This window comes from Paramormyrops kingsleyae, chromosome 5 (assembly GCF_048594095.1).
Source record: "Paramormyrops kingsleyae isolate MSU_618 chromosome 5, PKINGS_0.4, whole genome shotgun sequence".
NCBI lineage: Eukaryota > Metazoa > Chordata > Actinopteri > Osteoglossiformes > Mormyridae > Paramormyrops > Paramormyrops kingsleyae.
Window position 1 is genome coordinate 24,861,449 of NC_132801.1, and position 24,923 is coordinate 24,886,371.

Sequence of the window (24,923 nt, forward strand, 5' to 3'; positions counted from 1 at the left end):
TCTCACTGCCTGTCTGCTATACCCCCCCCCCCCCCACAGTTGGGTCTCTGCCTTCACGTCTCTTAACTCCTCTGATATATATTCAGTGCGTCCAAGATCACCACATGCCTTGGATCGCCTCCCATCTAACTCATCTAAGGTCTCCCTATCTGTTCTTAGCTTTTCAATCTTTTCAGTCTCTATCTCTTGAATTGATACCCTCTATTTACAAGACTTCTGCTGCAACACCAATTCTAAAAAAAACCCGGTCTCAATCCAGCTAGCTTCAACAATTACCAGCCTATTTCTAACTTTTCTTTTCTCTCCAAAATTCTGACATTTGCCATTATGTGCTAGTCAGCTCCTAGCCTATTGGCAACTTAAAATTTGTTTGCTCCACTTCACCCTCTCCACAGAACTGTACCACCTTAAAAAGTCCTCAGTGATCTTCTAACATCTGCTGACTACGGGGCCCTCAGCATCCTGATCCTCCCGACATCAATGCAGCCTTTAACACAATGGCCCACAGTATCCTCCCCTCGAGACTCTGACTTGGGCATTGAAGGTACCACAACAGACTGATTCTCATCATACCTGATGGACAGGAAAGAGTTTTTTTCTCTGGTTATTCCCCTTCCTCCTCTGCAGTCACTCAGTCACTCTACAGTCCCCTAAGGTTTGGTTTTCAGGCCATTGCTCTTCATGCTACACATCCTCCCCATTTCCTGCATTTTTGGACAATGTAACCTCAATTTCATTGTTATGCTGATGACACCCAGATCTACCTCAGCACTAAATCAATCCACTCACCACCCTTGTTCCAATTTAAAACATGCTTATCTGCAGGCAACACAGTCGGAGGTTCTGAGCCCCCTGCTCTATAGGCTCTACACCTTCGACTGTGTTGCCTCCAACAGCTCCAACACAATTGTGAAGTTCACGGATGACACAGTGGTAATTGGACTCATCACCAGCAATGATGAGTCAGCCTACTTGAGGGAGGTGGAGAACCTGTCGGTATGGTGTAGGTCCAACTGCCTCAGTCTGAATGTCAGCAAAACTAAAGAGCTGATAGTGGACTACAGCAAGAAGAAGCAGCGCTCCTTCTCACCCCTCCAGATCAACAGTGTTCCAGTGGAGAGGGTTGACAACATCAAATATCTTGGGGTTCTTCTCAGAGGACCTCACTTGGCACTCGCATGTCAGCACTCTGGTCACCTGAGCGAGGAAGTGGTTATACCACCTGAGGCAGCTGAGGAGATTTAGGGTCACTCCAGCGATCCTAAAAACCTTCTACTCAGCTGTTGTGGAGAGCATCCTGACCATGAACATCACAGTATGGTTTGGGAACTGTTCTCTAAAGGACCGCAAAGACCTGCAGAGGGTGATCAGGGCAGCCAAGCGTTGTGTCAGATCTCCTCTGCCCTCCCTGCTGGACACCTACAATAAATGCTGCAGGTCCAGAGGTACCAAGATAATTAAGGACTCCTTACACCCCGCAAACTGCCTGTTCTGCAGGCTGAACTCAGGCAGACGGTTCCGTTGCCTGATGTCCAGGACCTTGAGACTCAGGAAGAGTTTTTTCCCCCAGGCCAAAAGGCTTCTCAATTCAGACTAACTCTGGTCCTTCTGTACACTATGTATGTTTGCACTGGAATGCACAAATACTGCACATTTGCACTATATTTCAGAGTTTGCACTAGATTTTAGATTGTATATTTGCATTGTATATTTTAGATTATATACTTGGTTCCATAGATGGTATTTATATATTGTAATTTCTCTTTTTTACTCCTACTTTACTTCTTACCTTTTTTTTTCTTCTATTTTTACACAGCCAAATAAGGGCGACACGGAGATACATTTCACTGCATGTTGTACTGTATGTGACAAATAAATCTCTTGAATCTTGAATAGTTGGGTGACTTACAATTTCTTACGAATGAAGAGCAACAAAGCTGAGTTTATAATAATTGGCCCTAAATTCATTCTCAAAAAAACTGACTTGTTTCCACTCCTCATCGATGGCACATCAGTTCATTCCTCTTTGACAATTCGGGTCATTCTGGACCCTTCTTTCTCATTAGACAGTCATGTTTCATCCATGAGCAATACATTTCCCCACTTAAGTAACAGCGCCCACATCAGACCTTGCCTCTCCAAACCTACTACTGAATTCCTCATCCCCGCCTTAATTTCCAACCGCCTTGACTACAGTAACTGCCTCCTGATTGAGATCAGCTCTGAATTTCTGTACAAGTTTCAAATAGTTCAAAACACTGCAACTTACCTCCTGACCACCACATGGACCCTCCTACACATTTCTCCTGTTCTCTCCAACCAGCATTGGCTCCCCATGGAATTTTACATCAAAATTCTTCTCATCACCTATAAGGCCCTCAATAATCTTCCTCCTTCTGTCTGATCTTCCTTTGCCCTACTATTCTCATTATGCGCCAAGATCTTCTGGGTTCCTCACTGTTTCTCCATCCAAACTCCATAGCTTTGAAGATCAAGCCTTCCCTAGGGTGTCGTCGTCGTAATGGTGTAGATTTGGATATGTAGGTTGGGCTTGCTGCCTGCTGTCTGTGGTCCATCATCATTTAATCATTTTACTCACCTTGGGAGAGAGGTGTCATCATAGCACTATTGTGGCAAGGTTCAGTCACCTCACTATCGGCTACATCATTGTTGTTGGTGATCAGGCCCACAGTCATCAGGTCATCAGCTAATTTGGGAAGGGTGTTGGTGTTTCACTGGCCACATGGCATGGGTTTAAAGGGAGAATAGAAGTGGATTGAACTCACATCCCTGAGCTGAGGTTTAGCAAAGCAGAAGTATTGATACGCATTCTCCCTACCTGGCGTAGGTCCTGTCAAAAAATCAGAGACCAGTGGCATAAGCAGGAGTCTGGGACTGGAGCCCTGAGCTTAGTGATGTGCTGGGAGGGCATTATGGGTTTAAATGCTGGGCTGCAATCAACAAACAACATTCTAACATAGGTGTTTTTCTTGAAAGGTGAGAGAGGGCTATGTGAAGTGTTTTTTTGCACGTAGTGTTCTCTGAAGTGTTCCCCCAGTATGTCGTGTAATTTTTGTCTTGTATTTCATGTTTGGCACTGGACCAAAAACAATTCTGGTATGTTTGCACATGCTGGCAATAAAGTGAGTTCTGATTCTGATTCTTATTATCTGTGGATCTTGTTTTCAGTGGTAGTTCCTTAATATACCTCTTAAAGCACTTATTGATGATAGAAGTAAGGGCAATCAGGCAATGGTAGCCAGTCATTTAAGCAGGTTACTTTGTTCTGTTTTTGTTACAGGCACAGCAGTGGACATTTTAAAACAGGGAGGGACTGTAGACAAGAAAAGGCAGCAGCTAGTTGGAGGCGTATACTCAGAGAATGCAGCCAGGAATGCCTGCTGCACTGGCTGCTTTGCAGGTGTAAACATGCTTGAATGATCTATGAATATTCTCTATGGAAAATCGAAAAGTTGCTGATCTCATCCCTCAGAGGGGGAGTTGCTGATCTCATCCCTCAGAGGGGGAGTTGCTGATCTCATCCCTCAGAGGGGGCTCTCTCTGGGTGGCTGGCTTTGGTTACCCTGGAACAGGTGAACAGATTTCTTTATTTACTGTCTGCTAAATAAATGGATTTAAATGTAATGCAGGATTTGAATCCCTGCAACCCTGGTGCTGTTAGTCACCATGCCTGTAAAAAACAGGACAGAAAATATTAGCTGTATTACTATCTGGTTTGGGAATTGAAAAGTCTCAGACCACAAGTCTCTGCAGTGGATAATGCATACACTGGAAAATATTTTGGGAGTTCTCTCTCCTGCACTTTCCTCAAATGATGTCCCTGCAAAGCATCCAGCATTGTGCAGGACCCCTTCCACCCTTTTCATGGACTCTTTACCCTCTTCCTGTCCAGCAGCAGATACAGGAGCATCTGAGGCAGTTCTGCCTGAATTGACAACAGCTTCCTCCCCAAGGCTGTGAAGACACCCTGCTGCTCCCCCTTACCTCTACCTGAGCCTAAAAATACCCACACCCTCCCTCACTGGCACCCGCTACTATACTTTACTTTCTTATGTATTCGTATTCTGCTTCTACTATATTTATTCTGCTGCTCCATTACATTATTTATTGCACTATTTCTATACACGTGGACAAATTTGTTGGTACATTCTGGGAGAATGTCCTTTGGACTGATGAGACATGGTGGGCAGTGACATAAGTAGGGATGTTAAAGGATTTTTTATATCACACTTTGGCAGTTAGACATATACCACATGATAATAATCACATTTACTCAATAGATGGATCAAAACTAATTCTGACCGCGTGACCCATCAAACATCTTAAACCTATTTGGCAAATTGTTCTAAAACTAGAAGCTTGACAACCACTGAAAGTCCACTTTATAACATGAAAAATCTTAAGATTTTAAGGTACAAGTTTTCGATAAAATAAAGCAAATATTGCAAACAACAATATTTTTATCCTATGGATGCCTGCATCTGGCAATATTTTAAAACCAAAATCAACAGAGTAACATAATTTTCCCTGTGAGATGCTAACTGAATATTTTACCTCTGACTTCTGGAATTCTGCACAAAGACATAACAGAAACTCCAATGTTGTTAACAGCCAAGGAGGAATATTGTAGGCCTTTATTAAAATCTGTGCTCAGACTTTTCTCCCATTTGGGTGACAGAATACTGCATGTGATCAAAGAAATAATAATGGGAGAAATTTCATAGCCCTGATGATTTCATAATATTTAATTGTTTCCTCACACCAGTGCACCAAATACAGTACTACACAGAATACTTTAAAACATTAAAAAAAAACTTAAAACATTTTCAAAATGCATGCATATATGTGTAAGTTCCAGTTCCCACTAATACCACATTGATTATACATATTTATACATATTTTAACTGTATATTATTACTGTATATTATCTAACATATTACCTGTACAATCATGAGAAAATCAATGTCAAAATAGCATGTTTCTTTACATTCATCTTTCCTTTCCCTTCCTGTAGAAGATTTTGAAACATAAATCATTTAAAAAATATTTCAATATTTATATTTTTCTCAAAAATCAGTCTTCATTTAAACATGCAAAGTTTATGTCCTATCACCAAACTGCAAGCATAAATATATATCTTTCAGGTTATTTAAGCAAAGTCAACAAGAAAGTTCTAAATCAAACTGATAAGTATTATTTTGCTTAGTTTATTTTTTAACTTGGTTCTAACTTGATTTCAGTAGTCAGCATCATCTCAGCTTTACTCCTATTCTTCATGGGTATAGACGTGATTTTCAAACTCAGCTTGCTCCATGGAATCACAGATGAGGTTGCAAAATGGACACATCCTGTGACTCTGCTCGTGTAGTTCCAGCTCTATCAGGTTAATACCAGGGAATTTTTCCTTGCAGTAGCGACACACCCTCTGAAAAGCACACAGCATACAGAATCATCTTTAGAAGAATACTGATCATCATTATCATCATCATAGTAGTAGTAGAAGAAATTATCATGTATATACTGTAGCTGAAAACAGATGTAGGGATCACAATCAAATGTACAAAAGAATTGGGGCCAAAAAGCGTTTTTTTATGACAATGTTATAGCACAAAAAAGTATGCAGGTTACATGTCGAATGTGACACAGTCACAAGGAACATTCATACACAGTATGGTGTATTATAATTCTCTTGAACCGCATGTCTTAGACCAACGGGAGGAAACTGGAATACAAATAAATGCGGAAACAGTTAATGTACAAACTCTGCACACACTGAACTAGTCAGATTTTAACTAATGAGATTGGAGCTCTGAAGAGACAATTTTACATTCTGTGCCAGGAAACAACTGGCATGAGATTCACTTAATGAAACAAAATGCAATCCAGTCTAGCAAATCGTCCTCAAATAAGCTATTTTTTTGGGTGTTTAGAAAACATGATGGATTCAGATGTGCTTGTAAAGGGTAAATTGTAAATATGTTTTTGCTCACGAGAATTTTTAGTGTGACACGTGTTTTGAGAAAAAGAATGCTAAGAATTTCTCTGTGAAATAATTTACCTCCAGGACAGATTAGACTTCTATCATAATCTGAATGTATAAACAAGCTATTAAACAAAATATTTTTTTTCTTTTGGCACACAAAAGAAATCTCAGTGATCTCCTGCTATATCGCAGTTCAGCTATTGTGCCCCCACTATATTGTGGATTTTTCCACGATGCATCACAGTTCTCTGCATATCGCTTTATTGCTTGTGTTCCAATTGCTGTAAGCAAACTTTTTGTCAACTTTTCGTTTTGTTTTAAGCTCTACGATTCAACGCTTAAACTATAAAAAAATGTTTATTTATATGCTATTTCTATATCGCGGATGGGTCACCTATTGGTGATGGGTCTGGAACGTAATTTCCGTGAAAGGCGGGGGATCACCATATTTACAAAAATTCCAAAAATGGCCACATTAGTCAGTGTTTTATGATATTATAATATGTTCAACCATTATATTCAGCTGTTATGTTAAACCACAATAAAATATTATAAATACCATAATATGGTTTTAGAATGATAGCATGGAACTACTGGCTTCAAGCTATTAACTAACTAAGATTATAAAATAAGGTAGACAAAAACTGCCAAAAATGAAAACATTTGCAGAAAAGTAGATGCTGGAGACATGGTTTGAATAAATGTCTGCCATACTCTCACCTTCCTTTTCTATGCCTTTCCAATCTAATGAAACTCTGGGAATAAACAATTCATAGGGCTAATCCCACCCTCGGGGACATTTTAGACAGATATGCTCTATAATATGTCATCTTCTATTAACAAATATAATCATCGCACAATAATAATGTGTATGTTACTATTTCTCTATTCAAATGGAACACACCAAGATTCTATTCATGGCTCATGGAAAATCACATGACATGCTGCTGTAATGTTTAAGGTGGCCCTATACGTCAGATGAAATAGACGGAAACTGTGAGTTGTTGGCTTCCATGTCTGTGCTGCTGCTAGTATTAAACCAACAGAGGGCATTAGTATAGAGAGCAACTTCCATTTTAATAGAGCTGTCATCTCCCTTATTAAAATGACTCACACACTCGCCACAACACATTTATTTGCACTATATACTGTATGTGGGTCTGCCGTGTCGAAAACATTCTGTGCCCTCTTTGGTTGTGGCGTGACATAGAACGACCATGGCGGTGATGTTAGTTTAAGTTTGCAACAGATTGTCCTCATCAATGTGTTTGATTTCATTTTGCCTGGAATTTGTGTTAAGTATACAGCTGCTGTTAGACTTTTATAACACGAGTGATTGATTAGATGAGTTTTTAACATCAATTGCTGTACATCTAACAGTGATTATAACCACAAGGTGATGTGTGTTACTTTACTTAATTCTCCTTTCATCTATAAACTGGTATCTGTTGATATCTGTTCACTTGATTAGCATTTTTTTCCCAGACTCTAAAATTGCAGAGAGATAAGACCTGAATTTGATTCTCCGCTGTACGTATATATGAACTTTACCATTCATAAAGTTTGGTGTAACGTTTCTCTAGCAAAGTATTCATAAATGCACTTAGAATACAGTACGATAATCTCACCTTTCATAATTACACATTTATGCTAATTCAGTTGTATTTCGATTCATTTTCTAAATAAAATAAATAGACTATTCTTACCTCTTCATCTGTAGTTATACCATCTGGAACAATAATATAATATGTGTTAGTTTTGCAAAGCAAACATACCTATAAACAAGACTAACAAATAAAGACAGACAAGTAATATTGTGGACTGATATGGGAGATATCTAAAGAAGGCTGTTAAAGATAACATGATAGGAAACGGAGATTGGAACTGTGTATTATAAGCATGACTGAAAGCATATGCACATTTGAGTAATACCTGATGGCAAAGTACAGGCAGTAACTCTGACAAATTCTTGTTTGTTTATCAAAACAATGTATTGTGGAAGGTTTGACTTAGAGCAACATGGTACCATATCGCACCATATCTGAGAGAGGAAAAGCTTCATTGTACCTGACTGAAAGGGATTCCCATACACGAGAGAGCTGGCCATAGATCCCACAGGACTGGGGCATAATCGGGACGGGGAGTATGGATTGGAGTTCTGAAGGGAGATGGCACCAGGGGATTGTCTAGTTTCAATATCAGAAAGCTGCCTCTGCAGTGTCTGGACGTCTCCTCTTAGTTTCTGAGGGAATACACATGTACGGCAGAAAAAATAAGCCTCACATTATACAATTTTATTGCCTAAAATGTCGATTTTGCCTCTGAGGCAGTTAATCAATTAACGTGTAAATTAATGTGTAGTACAACAACTGACAATACAAAACAACTGACGAAAGTACATCTTAGTATACCAATTCACCATCTATTGTGGGTTACAAATACCATAATTTTAACATAAGTTAAGGGAATTTCAATTGCTCTGTACAAAATTTGAGCACTATATTCCAGTGTAACATTTAATATTTTTTGAAGGTTTCTCATGTTCCTGAAAATGCACAAATATAGACGTAATAGGATATCACCAGGCTTTCATTTTCAGACTCAAAGGGTTTCTGTGGATTTCAATTAGGTTCACAATGCAAATTAAAGAGTCCATGTACACTGAGGGCATAACCCCCTTTTGCTGCTAGTGGAGTTAATTGTACTTCTTGCATAGTACTTCTTTGACTTCAGCACCTGATAGCAGAATACCCCCCCCCCCCCCCCCCCGGAGTGCCATGCATCGTGGAGGGAGACCCGGTACTGAGATAACCAACACGGGAAAACACACATATTAGTGCATGTCACTCTGCTGTAGGACAGCTGGAATTAATGGCTAAATGCCAGGTTTGCATATCTAGATAATGAAAACCAGAATTTCTTACCTGGTTTTCATGGGAAAGTTCCTCTTTCTCTGATTGGGCAATCTCCACCATGCAAACTTGCTCCTCTACCCCTCTGCGTGTCTCCATCAGCTGACTCTGATGGGGAATAGAATACTGTAACTTCAGCCTCTTCCCATTTGATCTACTTATTTTCCTGAAGCTTTGTATCCATTACACCAAGTATAAAAACAACTGGTTGTCTGAAAATGTCTAATTGTAAGGTTGATACCTCCAGTTTTTTGATAAATTGGTCCTTTTCTGTCAGAGATACAGCTTGTCTCCCCATCTGCTTCTTGACTTCCTCCAGCTCCTGCTGGAACCTTTGTGCCCGACTGCATGCTTCCTCAAATCTTTGAATCTCTTGCAGCTGCTGTGTGCTTGTCTCCTGAAGCTGCCCGGCAAAAACAGTGTGTCTGTAATCATTCATAGTCATTGCTAAAATAATAGGAGGAAATGGAGGCAGCCCATGACCAGCAGTGATCAGATAAGGAACAAATATGACTAAGCAATGGAAATCACCTATCAAGGAGGACTGGCAGAAAACAGCAATAGGCAAGATTTAAAAGTTACAAATATTTGGAAAATGGAAGGGATGACTACAAATAATACTACAAAAGCATTAAAAAAATAAATAAATAAACCACAGGACAAATTCTGTAAACTATCTAATGAATTGGACAACAGGGAAAAACATACATTGACAGCAAACTTCATAAAAAAGATTCTAATAACCTTATTTGAATGCTATTTAAATGAAAATAATTTGAATATATCCAGTCCCACCCCTAGACCTGCATGTGTGGCGATCTCCCCACGTTTATGTGGACTTCCTCCTACAGTAAAAAGCAAGGCTAATTGGCATTTTGTCTAGTTTATAATGTGTGTAATAGTGTGTTTGTGTATGTGCCCTGAGATGAATTTCTTTGGTTTCCATTTCTTTTGATTTCTGATAAATATAACACTGGTTGCATACATAAATCAAATAAATATTTTTTCTCATCCGTAACATCAATATTAATAATACTGTCAGAATATTACTAGTATTTACAACCTACGACATATATATATATATATTATTGTATGATTTATTTCTTAAAATTGAGAAATTGAGCATCAAATCAGACATAATGAATAATTATTGGAAATAACAATTCATGAATTACATAGTGATAATCATTAATATCTATTGAAATGGAAAAAATTATCGTGATAAAATATTTAGCCATATCATCCAGCCCTAAACAGAAGAAAAATTCTGTCTGAATGTGGTACATAATTCTTCTTTGTTTTTAGCCACAATTAATGAAATCCATTCTTGCTATCAACCTAAAAAACAGTACCTGCGTTAGGTTCATAAACCTGCAGAAGTTTAATATATAAACTGTTGGTAACTTCGTTGTTGTTCTGCTTTTGCCGTTTTCCCACTTCCTTTATAATATTTTTTGCAAGTTTAAGACCTTCGTAAAACAATAATTTTTGAGTTATTTAACTTATTATGTTTCTCAAAATACATGTCATAAAATAGCTGACAGTAGTATGCAGTGCATTTGCTGAAAATATGATATTTGATGTAAATATTAAGTTTTCCCCAAAAATACAATATATATAATTCATATCAATGATGCAACTTACGTCTGTTTATTCAAGACTGGTCTCTGTTTATGTTTTTTACCATTTATCCAACTGGTTAAATTCTGTTGCACATATTACCTGGACAATCAAATCAAATTCAGTCAGACTGGGCGGAGTACAGCCCCCCTCTAGCAACACTGAACCCACTGAACATATCATTGGTTTACCGTGCGTTGCCCTGCCCTTTCTTTTACAAAGATGGCAGAAGTCGCAACACAAAGTTAAAAAATAAGAGCAGCACAGTAAAGCAATAATATATGAATATATTTTGCGAATTATTATATTTTCTGAAAAAGGAATGTGTTTACATTCAACAAGAAGGGTGGGGGCGATTGCCCTCCTGCCCCTGTGCTGTGCATGCCTGTGGTCCCGATCATGACCGGGGGGGGGGGGGGGGGGGATCAATCTTGTGGTCCGATTTCAACTGTGTTTTGGTCCAGATGCGAACAAACCGAAAAACCTGCACTGGTGACCGCTGCTGTAGGCTATGTATGAATATGCATACTACTGCTGCAGATAGGCAGATAGGCATAATAAAAGTACAGACTTTTTTCAAAATGCTGGTATTGTATTGTTTTCAAAATTGTAGCACCGCAATTTTTTTTCAGTGCTGGTTTACTGTGCAATCCTGCTTGTAAGAGTCAAATATCAGTCTTTTTTTACTGGAAGTAACTTCTAGTGTGGAGTGTGACCTACCCTAGTTTTCTCCTGTTCCCTCTCCAACAGGCTACTGTGTAACAATTGGTTCTCAGACTGCAGCTCTGTGATCTTCTTCCCTTGGGCACGCAGCTCCCGAAGCTCTCCGGACAACTTCACAATGTCCTTTTGACTGCTTTGCAGATCCACCTGAAAGTACAAGGAAATGGCTAATTCAACAGAAAAGCAGAACATCGTAGATGAAAGGTACACACATCACAGGACAACAATCCTCAAACCTGCAGCAGCTGAATTTGGTCCTGCAGCCTGACTTGCTTCTCGTTGCACAGCTGTCTCTCCCTTTCAAGCTCTCTAACCTTGGAATTTAGCCTAGAGAGTTACAGGAATGGCAATACCTTGGTCAACAAATGTTCCACTCAACAACAGTCTTGCCGATAAAGCAAGATCTGAGGAAACATCACAACAAGCAAGTTACCCTAATCTCATACATTGGTAATATAACCTAAATAATCAAACAAGCCAGTGGCAACTATGAATTTCAATCCTGCTTTTTAAAAAAAATCTGTTATGGCAGAAATGTTCTGTCTGACTATTTGTTGATTTATATACTGGATAAAGGACAATTATGTAATGGCAATGTATGATCAAAGATATGGTGTTATACAATGTGGGTTATCCTTTATGAACTTACTGGGCAATTTCAGTTTCCTGAGCCTTGACCTTTTTTTTCAGCTCTTCTCGTTCATTATTAAGTTGGTTGATCTTAGTTTTTGCTTTTTCATGTTTCTCTTTCATGGTAGACAAAGTCTGTTGAAGCTCCTAGGTAGAAAGAACACAATATTATGCAACAAAAATACCATATCCTTTAACCTTGATGGCCATAAGCAAAAGACGACTGACTGAAGTAAAATATTTTGTAGAATAATATGTGTTATGCCTCTTCAGAAATCATTGTAGCTTTCCATTGATCTATTTATTAGCAGGTAAACTAAAAAAGTAACATATGAAGTATTTAAATTCTGAACAACGTATCATTTTATCGTATCGTTTAATTGTATCAATGTATCATATTATCTTGTTGTATTATTGTACCATACTGTTTTACCATGATCATTTTGCCTTGTTGTTTTGTTGAGTTATTTTATTGTTTTGTTGTTGTGTTGTAATTTAGTTTTAAAATTGTAAAGTACTTTGTGACTATGTCTGAGAAAGGTGCTCTACAAATCAACTTTGGTTGCTTGCACCTAAAACACCAAACATGAAGAATGACTGGGCACAGTTTAGACATGCACTGGAGGTTACAATAGTCACCTTGTTTTCTTTCTGCATATCTTCCATTCTCAGATGATCCTCCTTGGTGACCAGTGTCTCAGTTTCCTTCTTTACTTCCAGCTGTTCCAGAGTTTGTTCAACTTTCTGCTCCTTCTCTCTATCAGTCTGCTGTTGCTGAAGCCTACTTACTTCCTCACTAAGCTCTGCATTGGATTTCTGAAGGAGAAAAGGCACCACAAATCTTGCATTACCATTCATCTGATCATTTTCTGTGATTTAAAGCAGTGTTTCCCAACCCAGTCCTCGGGGATCCCCAGACAGTCCATGTTTTTGCTCCCTTCCAGTTCCCTGAGCAAAAATACAGACTGTCTGGTAGGAACTTGGGAGGGAGCAAAAACATGAACTGTCTGGGGATCCCCAAGGACTGGGTTGGGAAATACTTATTTAAAGCATGATGTCTATAGGATAGACAAAGAGGGACAGATGTGTTGAGATACCCTGAGAAGACTGATCTCCAGCAGCTTCTCATCCAGGTTGGCTTTCAACTCTTCAATGGCCAGCTTCTGTGCTTCCACATCCTCATAAAAATCATCCTTTTCATTTTCAACTTGACCCTGCAATCACAGATAGATGGTCTCTTGTTGTGCAAGGTCTGCATGCCAAACATGTTCTTGTTAACTCAGTACTGTCATAGAATGTACCTGTGTTGAGATGACAAGGAGGTCATTTTCTAAACTGTATTGCAAGTTCAAGTCCTCTGGGTTTTTAAAGCAGAAGGGGGTGCTCGCACCCCTCACTTGGCCAGCGCCATCAACATAGCAGAACTGATAAAACTCTCCATCTTCCTTGGGCAGATAATATGCTGCAATAGCACATGAAGTTCATTAGATTCCTGAGGGCTATCTGAATGTGTGTATATATCGCTCTATCACACACACCCACCCACACACTCTAATAAAACCTTGACTAGACTAACTTACAGTAAGAAAGAGTAGCTACTTTATGTTATCTAGTATAAAAATACTAAATGTAACGTAGAGGTCCTACCATCAAAAAGCACATGTGGTTTCTCTTGATTCTCCTTTTGAGGGTCAGATGAAGAATTTGCCCACACAAAGGTATAATAATCCCGTGTGGTATTCCAGCCAACCTAGACAACATCAAGAGAAATATAAATGATATAGAAACACTGTGCATACATATATTTGCAACAAGAGATACAAACTATTCAGACAGTAACACTAACCAAAGCAATAACACCACCAAAAGATTAACACAAAAAAACCTCCCGAAGAACGGCATGTAAGAAAAAAATCCCAGTTATGTTCAATTGTGAGCAACACAATAAGAGTCCACATACTTGTGCATACTTGCTGTGAAGATATACTGTAGCGTTCAGCAAACTTGCCATATATTTGCACTTTACTCACAGATGCAGTAGGCCGACCAGTTTTATGAGTTTGTTGACAGTTATAAAATCATTTCTGGTAGGCTGAATTAAACCAAATTAAAAAAATTTAAAACTACATAAAAGGTCATCGTAATAATTCTTTGTCATCACAACATATTTATAATGTCAGTGGGAATTAATATTCTGTTCAGTAAAACAAATATTGTAACATTTATTCCAATATAATACCTTAATGCATAAATCTAGATGATTATCTGTATCTAATTAATGTTGACTTGCCCATCTTCCCAAAAATGATTTTATCTCCAGTTCTTACACTGGGTAGCAATTTCTGTGTTACTTGACTGTTTAATAGCTTGTCAACCATGTAACCCTTTATGAACTTTTTAAGGCCTTTGTTTTACTATCTGATTGTTGTTATGGTCCTTGATTTATTTACTCTACAGCAAGGGCAGGCACCCCTGATCTTGCGCTGTCTGTACCCACCAGGCTTTCCATCCTACCTGACTAGATACTATTTGTGTGAGATAATGTGTGATTCATCAGAGACCAGGTAGGATAGAAAACCTGCTGGATACCAGCACTACAGGATCAGGGTTGCCTACTCCAGCTTTGCATCAACAAACCTATTACACAGTTTTATTCAGTTTTGTTTTTTAAATACATATAGAAATCTAAATATGAACCATTTCCATACTTTTAAGATTAAAGTTTTATCCATCTATTAGTGAATGCAAAACAATGTAAAATCTAGTTATATGTTTATGTAAAACAATATAAGTTAAAATAATTATCATCTGACAGTAAGAAATAAAGACCATGTAGACTCTCTGGCATGTTCTCTATTTCTCTTGGCAGGCAACCATACTGCCTACACTGTCAGGAAAAAGAATATCAGTTTGTACCTCTGCTTGCCACTGGGGCTGTAGCCTCAAGGGTTTGCCGATTGTACCCTTAGCTGTAGGTAAATGTACCTTTGTACAGAAACAGACTCTGAGTAACATTTCTGTACCATTGATAGTACATTAATGCTATTTTTCACTTTGGGGTGTTCCTCGGAGTCCATTTCTGTACCATTAAATTAGACTAAAATGTACATTTACCTACAGCTAAGATACAGTTGGCAGACCCTTGAGGGTACAGTCCCAGGATCGTGAGAGTTTTACTTACACAACAAGGTTCTCAGGGTAGAATGAAAAATCATTGGTTCAGTGAGGTAACCAATCAGATTGTAGAGGAGATGGGTGCCAGCAAGTTGAGGAGGTGGGACCAAGACATCTGATTGGTTGGTTCAGCCTCCTCTAATCATTTTTTGTTCTGGCCTCAGAACATTTTGTGTAAGTAAAAACTCCCATGAGTCAGCCTCATTGACAAGCAAAAGTAAAAAAACTGGTATTCTTCTTTTTGACAATGCAGCAAAATGAAACTGCAGCATGACTCAGAGACATGTATGCAAATCTCCCAAGAGTCTAGTAAACAGTCAACAGTCAGATGATGGCAACAGAGAAGGCAAACACAAGAACTATTGTGAACATTAAAAATACAGCAATACAAATTAATAAAAAATAATAAAAACATCAATATTACAAGTATTACAAGAGCCAGTTGATTTATGTTAATAAGTAGGCTTACATCAGCTGCTTGCTCGTTTGACAAAGTCTATTAGGCATTAATTTATAATTCAGGATTGATTATACATACAGTATGTATAAATATTTCTGATTTTCATTCTGCAGAAATTGAATGGCTAAGGGCCTAAACCTTTTTTTGCTGGTACACAGAAATAATTTATTAGGAAAACAATCATTTGTATTACAGCTCACAGCTCGCGCGATCCACTCCAACTATTATATGCACTGTTTATCGACCACCTAAGCCAAATAAGGATTTTTTAAAATGACATTACTGCTCTTATTATTCATTTTTCGGTACTCTCTCCCAATATTATAATCCTTGGTGACTTCAACATTCATATGGACAATGACAATAACCTCCTCTCCAGAGATTTTACATCTTGTCTGGATAGCTTTGGACTTCAGCAACATATTAACTTCCCTACTCACCGCAAAGGCCATATCCTAGACCTGGTTTGCTGTTCTGGTGTCACCCCCTCTGATTGCAAAGCCAATCTGTTCCCGCTCTCCGATCATCTGCTTATTACCTTTAATATAAATCTAACACTTTCCAAGATTTCCATTCCACGTAATATTGCATTTAGGAAAATTAGTAATATTAATCCTGACATCTTCTCATCTGCTGTAAATGACCTCCCTTGTACCCATAGCATATCTACTCCTGATGAACTGGTCTCATACTACAATTCTAATCTCCATAACCTACTTAATACATTTGCTCCAGTCAAACTTTGATCTGTCTCATTCACCTGCTCAGCACCATGGTTCACTCCCACCTTGCGCCATCTTAAAGCTAAAGGACGCCAATTCTTCAAGAAAACTGGACTCATCATACACAAAGAACTGTACAATAATCATTTTTTGCTTTATAAGAACTGCATTGCCTCGGCCAAATCCACATACTACTCTGGTTTAATCTGCTCTAGTGAATGTAAACCTAAGTTTCTCTTTTCTCTGTTTAATAATATTATTAGGCCTCCGGACTTTTTTTCCCTCCCATATGAATTTGACTGATTTTTGTAATTCCCTCATGTCTTTTTTTACATTGAAAATTTCTGATATCCACCAGCAACTTAATTCTAATGGAGCTGTAGCTCCTGAAGCAGACTCCCTGCTCCCTTTTCAGTTTCCCTGTCAGTCATTTGCAAGCTAATTCTCTCTCCCTTCCATAAATGACATGTCTGCAATTATTCAAAAATCTAAATTGTCCACCTGGCAGCTCGACCCTCTACCCACTACTCTAGTTAAAACCTGTCTCCCCTCCCAGGCCCCCCTCATTACCACCGTTATCCACTCTTCCCTTAACACTGGAATTGTCCCTCCATCACTCAAAACTGCTTCCATTACTCCAATTCTTAAAAAACCAGGTGCAGATCCCAATAACTTCGATAACCTTCATCCTATATCAAACCTCCCTTTTATTTCAAAAATTCTTGAGAAAGTTGTTGTCTCCCAGCTTCACTCACACCTCAGTAACCATAACCTCTATGAACAATTCCAGTCCAGTTTTCGCCCCCTCCATAGTACAGAAACAGCATTACTAAAAGTCACCAATGACCTCCTGATGGTGGCAGATTCTGGCCTTCTCACCATTCTCATCCTCCTAGATCTGAGCGCAGCCTTTGACACTATTTCTCACAATACTCTTCTGAATAGATTATCATCCATTGGCATCAGTCATACTCCACTTGCTTGGTTCACCTCATATCTCTCTGGCCGCAATCAGTTTATCCAACTCAAATCACACTCCTCACGTTCATTCACCATTTCAGCCGGTGTTCCCCAGGGTTCAGTATTGGGGCCCCTTTTATTCATTATTTACATACTACCACTTGGCCACATATTTAGGAAATTTAATATAAATTTTCATTGTTAAGTTGATGACACCCAACTCTATATCTCCTCTAAACCTAGCTGCTCCTTTCCACCATCTTCCCTCTCAGACTGTCTAATGGAGATTAAATCATGGTTCTCCTCTAACTTCCTCAAACTCAATAGCAATAAAACTGAAGTTCTACTCATTGGTACAACTTCCACTCTATCTAAATCCCACAGTTTCTCCATCAATATTGATAATTCCGCTATACACCCCTCCACCCAGGTTAAGAGTCTGGGCGTCATCCTAGATAGTATCCTTTCATTTCAGTCATACATTAATCATATCACCCAGTACGCATTCTTCCATCTGCGCAACACAAACCGACTCCATCCCTTCCTCACTCCCCATGCCGCTGCCATCCTTGTTCATAGCCTAGGATTGATTATTGTAACTCTCTTCTCTTTGGTCTCCCTAACAAGTCCCTCCGTAAACTCCAACTCCTTCAGAACGCTGCAGCTCGGGTAGTAACTCGTACCCCCTCCAGGGAACATATCACCCCAGTCCTTCAACAGCTTCACTGGTTGCCCATAGAAACTAGAATAGTATTCAAAATTCTAGTTCTCACTTTCAAATGCATTTACAAGCTCGCCCCTCCCTATCTGTCTGGCCTGCTTCACATTGCCACCACATCCCGATCTCTCAGATCTTCATCTTCTACCCATCTTATTGTTCCCTCTGCCCTCCTCATCACCATGGGACACCGAGCTTTTAGTCGCTCTGCTCCCCATCTTTGGAACTCAGTTCCGCCGGATATCAGAAATATCGATTCTCTTCACTTGTTTAAGTTAAATCTCAAAACCCATCTGTTTAAGTTGGCTTACTCACTTTAGACCTATTGTTGTCTGATTATGTAAATAACTCTTTTTAATTATTTGTTTTTATTGTTTGTCTTTTATGGACTATGTAAGGTAATTACCTTGGGTTTTAGAAAGGTGCCCACAAATAAAATGCATTATTATTATTATATTACATCACAAGGCAAAATCGACTCTTTTTATATTAACAAGCGAAAATGAAAACACAAAGGGTAACATTACGCGTCTGAAGCATAAAATTCACAATATTTTTTATTTTAAAAAGGCGTTAACGTGACATCCTCGAAGGACATCCTGTGATCAACAGTTTCACTTTTGGGCCTTCATCGTTTCCGCTATTTAATACCACACCATGAATTAGTTAGGGTGCAAACCTCTTGCTGCTGATACCATCCACTTTACATCTAAATTTATTTTTACATCTAAATTTATTATAAACGCTTATCCGGGTCAGAGTCGCACGGTAACTCCTACTTTCTCACCTTGAAAATGCCGACCCAGTCTCGGCGATCAGGTTGGATAGCAGCAGTCACCGTGTAGATGCATTTTAATGGGACATTTGGAGGATAGGACTTCGGGACTTCGTTGAAGATGATCTGTGAATATGCTGTCGATCGATCCATGACAAGAGAAGTCGGAGGAGCCTCATTGCATTCAGTCATTTTCTGCGACTGTTTGAAAATAAAGACGTATTGTATTTCAATGTAATGTATATGTGTCTATCACAAAATCTATGTAACAACCTAGCATAAACCATGTGTTGTCAATGTATGTTCAAAACAAATACAAATAAACAGATAGGCAAGTTAACGTTTCACTTTCGATTTACTGCCACGTCGATTTACTGCCACTTTATACATCTATACTCTACTTTTACTATTTTAAAAATGTAATCTAAAAGTTAATGTTTCTTGTCAATGTGCTTAAAATCATTTAACTGTATACATTAAATCATTAATCGTTAAAGCCTTTTGGCCTAAAGGAGGTGTACTAAGTTTTAAAAGATATTTTATTTCAAACGTAACCTCGAAACCACTGAACAAATAGTTTACATAAATTTATTATAGCCACTAAGAATAATTACCTGAAGACCTCCGGTTTTGTTGATAATTCTATGTGAAAATCCAAAAGCAGACCAAACTACCGAGTACGCTTTGACGTCTGGTACTTCGCTCTAAGACAAAGAAGCATGCGGAAATACTTGCGCATCTACATAATATTCCCCTAGCAATACATGATCTCACGGACAGACAAATCGAAAGGTTTTTAGGCTCGAGAACGTCGAGAAGCATTTTTAAAATTTCTAATTGGAACACAAATTTAAATAAACAAACAAGCAAACAATATTAGTGGCACGGCAATTTTAGTCATGTGACTTTGGATATTTAATTTCAGAGAACAGTTTTAGCTGTAGATCTGTCTCAAAGGTCTAAAGTACAGTGTTAGATAAGCATTTGGAACGCTATGTTGACATGTAACACCCGTAGAATTTACTCATCTTCTAATGACTTACGCTGGTCTGGGTTATGGGAGGTGGGGGAACTGCAGTTGGATACCTACTTATCAAAGGGATATTGAAATATTGTATTGAAACCCATTGCAGGGCACACTCACACACCATCCACCCACACATGCACATGTACAGGCAATTTGGCAACTCCAATTAGCCTCAGCATGTTTTTGGACTGTAGGAGGAGACCTCACGACAACATGGGGAGAACATGCAAACTCTACACATATGGAACACGCGCGGAGACCCCCCCCCCAGAGCTGTGAGGTGACAGTGCTAACCACTGCACCACTGTGCCCCCCCCCCCCAAATGGATATTATTAGTAAATTATTTAATACTTTCATCCTCTGGGATATTGCATTATGCAAATAACCATGGCATGACTTTTAACAAATGACATGTAGGTCATTCCATGTAAAATCAACAGAAGCCTCTAAATTGACCATCTTGAATTTGGTTCATACTTTATGTAAATAATGTCACTGTACCCAATAATTAAGGATCAGAATGTCTTCTTTGGTTTCTGAGATTTGGAGGGTTTAAAAAGGGGATGTAGCCCTTACTAAACAAGTGGTGCCATAAATCATTACTTTTGAACCATGGATGCTATGAAGCTGGTGCCGTGAACCAAATTATATTTATCAAGCCATGTTTTACTGCAAACAGTCATTCTGGAAAACCCAGTTGTACGATAAAACCAACTGCAATATCAGGAAATGAAAAGCTTTGAAGAAATAGAGTCTAATATAAGAGTTTTAACAATGTACTGATGTCCCTTTCCAAATGCGATGGAAGTGTAAGCTGCCTGCCAGCTGGTGTAAGCGCGGAATCAATGATCTGAAGCATATGTGCAAGAGAGACCCAACGTACATACAACAGACACTGGACCCAGGAAGCAGAACGTGGACACTCTGCAAGGTAGGGTGATACAATATGGCAGGAGCAGCTTGTGTCTTATCGGCAAAGGGCCAGTGAATATACAAGCTTTTGGGACGACCTTTAGCTCAGCTGTTCAAACCCAGATGTGAGAACTCTTCAGCCAATTAATCCTCTTGTGGAAGAAATTATCTTATTTCTTCCCAGGTTGAACTACTCAAAATAAACTCCGGACCTTGCAGATGGTGAGGAAAGTTTTCTCCTTTATTCAGCAATGCAGCACAGTGTTCCAGCCACACTCTGGTGAAAGCACACCACACACAAAAATCAGCAGGTTGATATACTCTAAAACCAATTCCCCTATAAGGAGTTCTAAGCCCTGATTGGTTAAAAATACCCACAAACCAAGCTCAAGCAAACATACAACAAACATAATTCTCCACCTCTATTGGTCTACTCTAGTATCAGAATGTTCACCTCTCACTCATCTCACAGTTTGCTCGATTCTCACATGATATACCAGTTTCCCATCCCCCTTTGGGCCTCATATGACTCCCACACACAATTCTGTCCATCCAGCCTAGGAAGGAAGACAAAAACTCTAAGCATTAGGGAAACTCCACTCCCAACTGGCCAAAAGGTGTGGCCCAACTTCAAGGTCCATGCCTGGCATGGTTCACAAACTACAAATCAATAAGGAGAACTATAAAACTACAGTACCAAAATGAAGACTAACTCTTATGGGTACACTACCATATAACATACTGTGTATAGCATATTGCAACTACATTCTAGGCCTACACTCCCTTAAACCTAACTACGGCTTGCTGGACTAACTAGGCATCAATGAAAATTCTGGAAGCCCCAGAATTGAGGAGGGCTACAGTTTCCATTTGCTTCCCCTCCTAGAACAATATTAATGGAACCACTACCTGTTTTTGAGCAATACTGAGCAGACACGACTTTGGGTATGAGGGAGACCAGGGTTTTAAAGGGAATTGGCCATGTTTTCCCACTCAGGGGTTAATCATGCTGCATTTGCTCATGGATCATGACACTTGCACTTCCCAGCAGCACCAATTCTATTCACTTTCAAAGGTAAATTTTAGCCAAACTGTTTCTTTCCTTTCCCCGCTTCTTGTAAGGTGTTCATCTGAACCAATTAAGCATTACAGTGGTTCTTTGTTTTAATTCCCATTTATACGCTACCAGTCAAAGGTTTTTGCACACACTATGATTTTCTACATCTGCATGTTACTCATTCAACATTTACTAAAAATACACTCAATATCCTTTGCTAATAACAAAAATTTACAGCATGTTCACCATTTGAGTACATTTATTTGCAGTTATAACAGCAGAGAAATTTTCATTCAATGCTGCTCTATTTCATGGGATGAAACAGTTAATTAGTGCATTTAAAGTTAAAGGACAGCCTAGGATTTCACTATGCCATCAACACATAACCAGTTAATAGGATGTCAGGCATGCACTGCTACATACTCTTTCCATGTTAAAAAGGAAACTTGTTTTATTTGTCTTATATATCTTTTCATACTTGATCACTCCAGTACTTAACAAGAATAAAAAATCTGCAGTTTATGGTACTTTTCCAGATACTCCTGGGCACACCACTTTTCATGCAGGGAAGGCTTCAAGAAATGGAATTCTGCTGGCATTTGAAGAGGCATTTCACCCCTAAACTGAAAAAAATGTTTTGGAGGGGCTTTAGTGCTATCTGTTATGATTGGGGAGAGGAATGATCAGAAGGCAGGAGTTTGGACCAATAAGGGGTTTATTCAAGCAAAACTGAACAAGGGCAGAAGCAAATACAATTTTGGGGATCAAACATAGACATGAGGGAGGCAAATGGGCAACATGAGGGAGCAACGTCAATGACAGGACTATGAAGTACCTTTATACCAGGATTAGCAATTGAGAGAACAAGAGGCAGCTGGAGTGAACCGCAAGAGTTCTGAAACGAGAGGTAAGACAAATGAACAGGCGTGGCTCATTGAGACCACGCTAGGAAGGAAACAGGAGGGGCAGAGGCAGGGCATGAGAGTACACCCCCCCCTTCTGGGCATGCAGGATAGATAGAGGAGGGGACCTACAGGGACCAAACAACAAGGCAGGAGACATATGGGACACTGGACCGGATAGGGAACAACAGGACACCTGGGCCAGAGGGACACATTAGCCTGGACTGTGCAGGACAAAACACTGGAAGGGTACCAATGCAGGATGTGTGACCAGATACAGAACAGCACTAGGGACATGGGACAAACCAGGACGAGAACAGAGCCAGCAGGAGAGACAAGCATGACACACACCCAAACAGGATGGACAAGCAAAGGGGCACCAGAAACTGGAACAGACACAGGTGAGAACCACAGGGGATGCACGGCAGAGAAAAACAAAGGTGGGACTGTGCAATGGGACAAAAACTGAGACAGAGACAAGGGAAATGGGGTTCCTCTAGGCCCCAAGAAGCTGGGGGCTGACTTTGGGATGTGGATATTTCTGGGTTTCAGGGGGTCCACGGGACTGGGTGGGGCTGAGAAACTTGCAGGGCTGGGACCGAAGGGGGCCCAAGGGCCCACAGGGCCGGAACTACAGGGCTTCAAGGGAACTGCTGGGCTGGGACTGGAACCGGAACCAGAGCAGGGAGGCACCATAGGAATGGCATCGAGGGGCCTACAGGAGATGAAGAATCAGCATGTCTCTTCGGAGTCCTCGCATGCCCCGAGGTGGGACATCAGGTGACCAGGTGAGTGCTAGCAAGACCTTAGGGAACAGTGAGGTGAATAGCTGCTGGACATCAAAGGACAGAGCCGGATCTGACAGGACACCTAGTGGCAGATGGGGCTGAGGTGAGACACCTGGAGGTGGGCTGGGCAGAGCGGGACATCCAGAGATGGGTAGGCTAGAACCGGAACACCTGGGGATGGCCACGGTGAAACAACCCTCTACGGACTAAGAACTGGGGCGAGGGCTGAGCAGCATCCTCTGGGTAGGGCACAGCAAGGGCCTCTTTGGGGCCAGAGAGCAGAATCCCAGACAGTGTGGCAGAGACCTCATCTGGGCTGGGTGTAGAAGTATCCTTTCCTGAGCTGAGCATGGCAGTGGCCTCTCCTGGGCAAGGTGTGGTGAGGATAGGCTCTGGCACGGGTTTAGCCTGTTTCTTCCATCTCTGCTTCCTGTGGCAGGAACAGGAGGCTGGCTGTGGGGAGCTTGCGGGCAGATCAATGGCTAGCCTGACCCTTTTGGAGCCTCAGGGTTCCAGGAGAAGCAGTACAGGCAGGTCTCCAATTTGGGCTCCTCCAGGTCACTATAGCTCGGTGGGTCGATAAGGGGGCTATTGATGAACCACCAAGGAGAGTGGACCGGAGGATCGGGCAGAAGTTGGAGGCTGGCGACCGGAGAGAGCGTACATGAGACGCAGAGGGTAATCAAACTTTCTGGGGTTGGTGCGGAACAACTTGGGGAGTCCTGTCATGACAGAAAGACTAAGACAGGCATTTGGGATAACGGAAGCGGTTTATTAAAGCAAAATTGAACAGGGGCAGAAACAAACACAGAGGACCAAACCAGGAAAAAGGAGCAAGGAGGGATCCAGGCAACATGTGGGGGCAACCTGTTGTTCTGCTGTTCATGTTTAGATTCAGCTTCGCCCACAGCCATTTTCCACTCCATTCATCATTTGCTCCGCCTCCCCATCTAAACCCCTCCCTTGTCCATCACACTCCATTCTTCCCTTACTCCACTTCCCCTTTCCCTTTCACTCTGTTACGCCCCAACCCTAGACTGGGGCTCGTAACACAACCTCAACGACAGGACTGGGAGTGAATGGCATTCTGTCTGTGGTGATTGAAACTAGAATAATACTTTTGAAAAATTCAACAGCAGTGTCACTTATCAGAAATCATCACCCGGTTTTTGAAGATAATCCTCAGATTTAGTAGTGAGTAGTTTAATGTAGGAACTATTTTCTTCTACCAAACTCCACACACTAATCATATCACTGTGCAGAAGATACCACTGGGGTGCTTGTTCTCGTATGTTCTTCGTGGTGATGTGACAGTGATACTGTCTGATTATGCACTGATTCCTCATAGAAGATCTCACCACTGAGGATGGACCCAGCAGAACAGATCAGCATACAATAGTTGGTAGACGCCTTTGCACGGCAGGGCACCATACTGGGACATCAGCAGTCAGATCTCAATGTTGTGAGAGATTCTCTCCAAACAGGGTTGACAGAGCTAGCCACGCAGGTATGTCTTCATCTATCTCATGCTGCTGCTC

At 40.3% G+C, this 24,923-nt stretch overlaps 1 protein-coding gene across 1 annotated transcript; it reads right to left on the bottom strand.

Moving 5' to 3' along the window:
- Positions 1 to 4,640: 4,640 nt before the first annotated feature.
- Positions 4,641 to 19,584, bottom strand: calcoco2 (calcium binding and coiled-coil domain 2). Its single transcript, XM_023835810.2, has 14 exons — positions 19,313 to 19,584; positions 18,711 to 18,899; positions 13,537 to 13,639; positions 13,191 to 13,351; positions 12,987 to 13,103; positions 12,529 to 12,705; positions 11,909 to 12,036; positions 11,496 to 11,586; positions 11,257 to 11,406; positions 9,158 to 9,319; positions 8,929 to 9,024; positions 8,072 to 8,246; positions 7,711 to 7,733; positions 4,641 to 5,446 (listed from the first exon to the last, which is right to left on the bottom strand). Exons 2-14 carry the CDS (start codon positions 18,888 to 18,890, stop codon positions 5,288 to 5,290), a joined length of 1,722 nt encoding a protein of 573 aa, XP_023691578.2. The 5' UTR covers positions 18,891 to 18,899; positions 19,313 to 19,584; the 3' UTR covers positions 4,641 to 5,287.
- Positions 19,585 to 24,923: the final 5,339 nt, after the last annotated feature.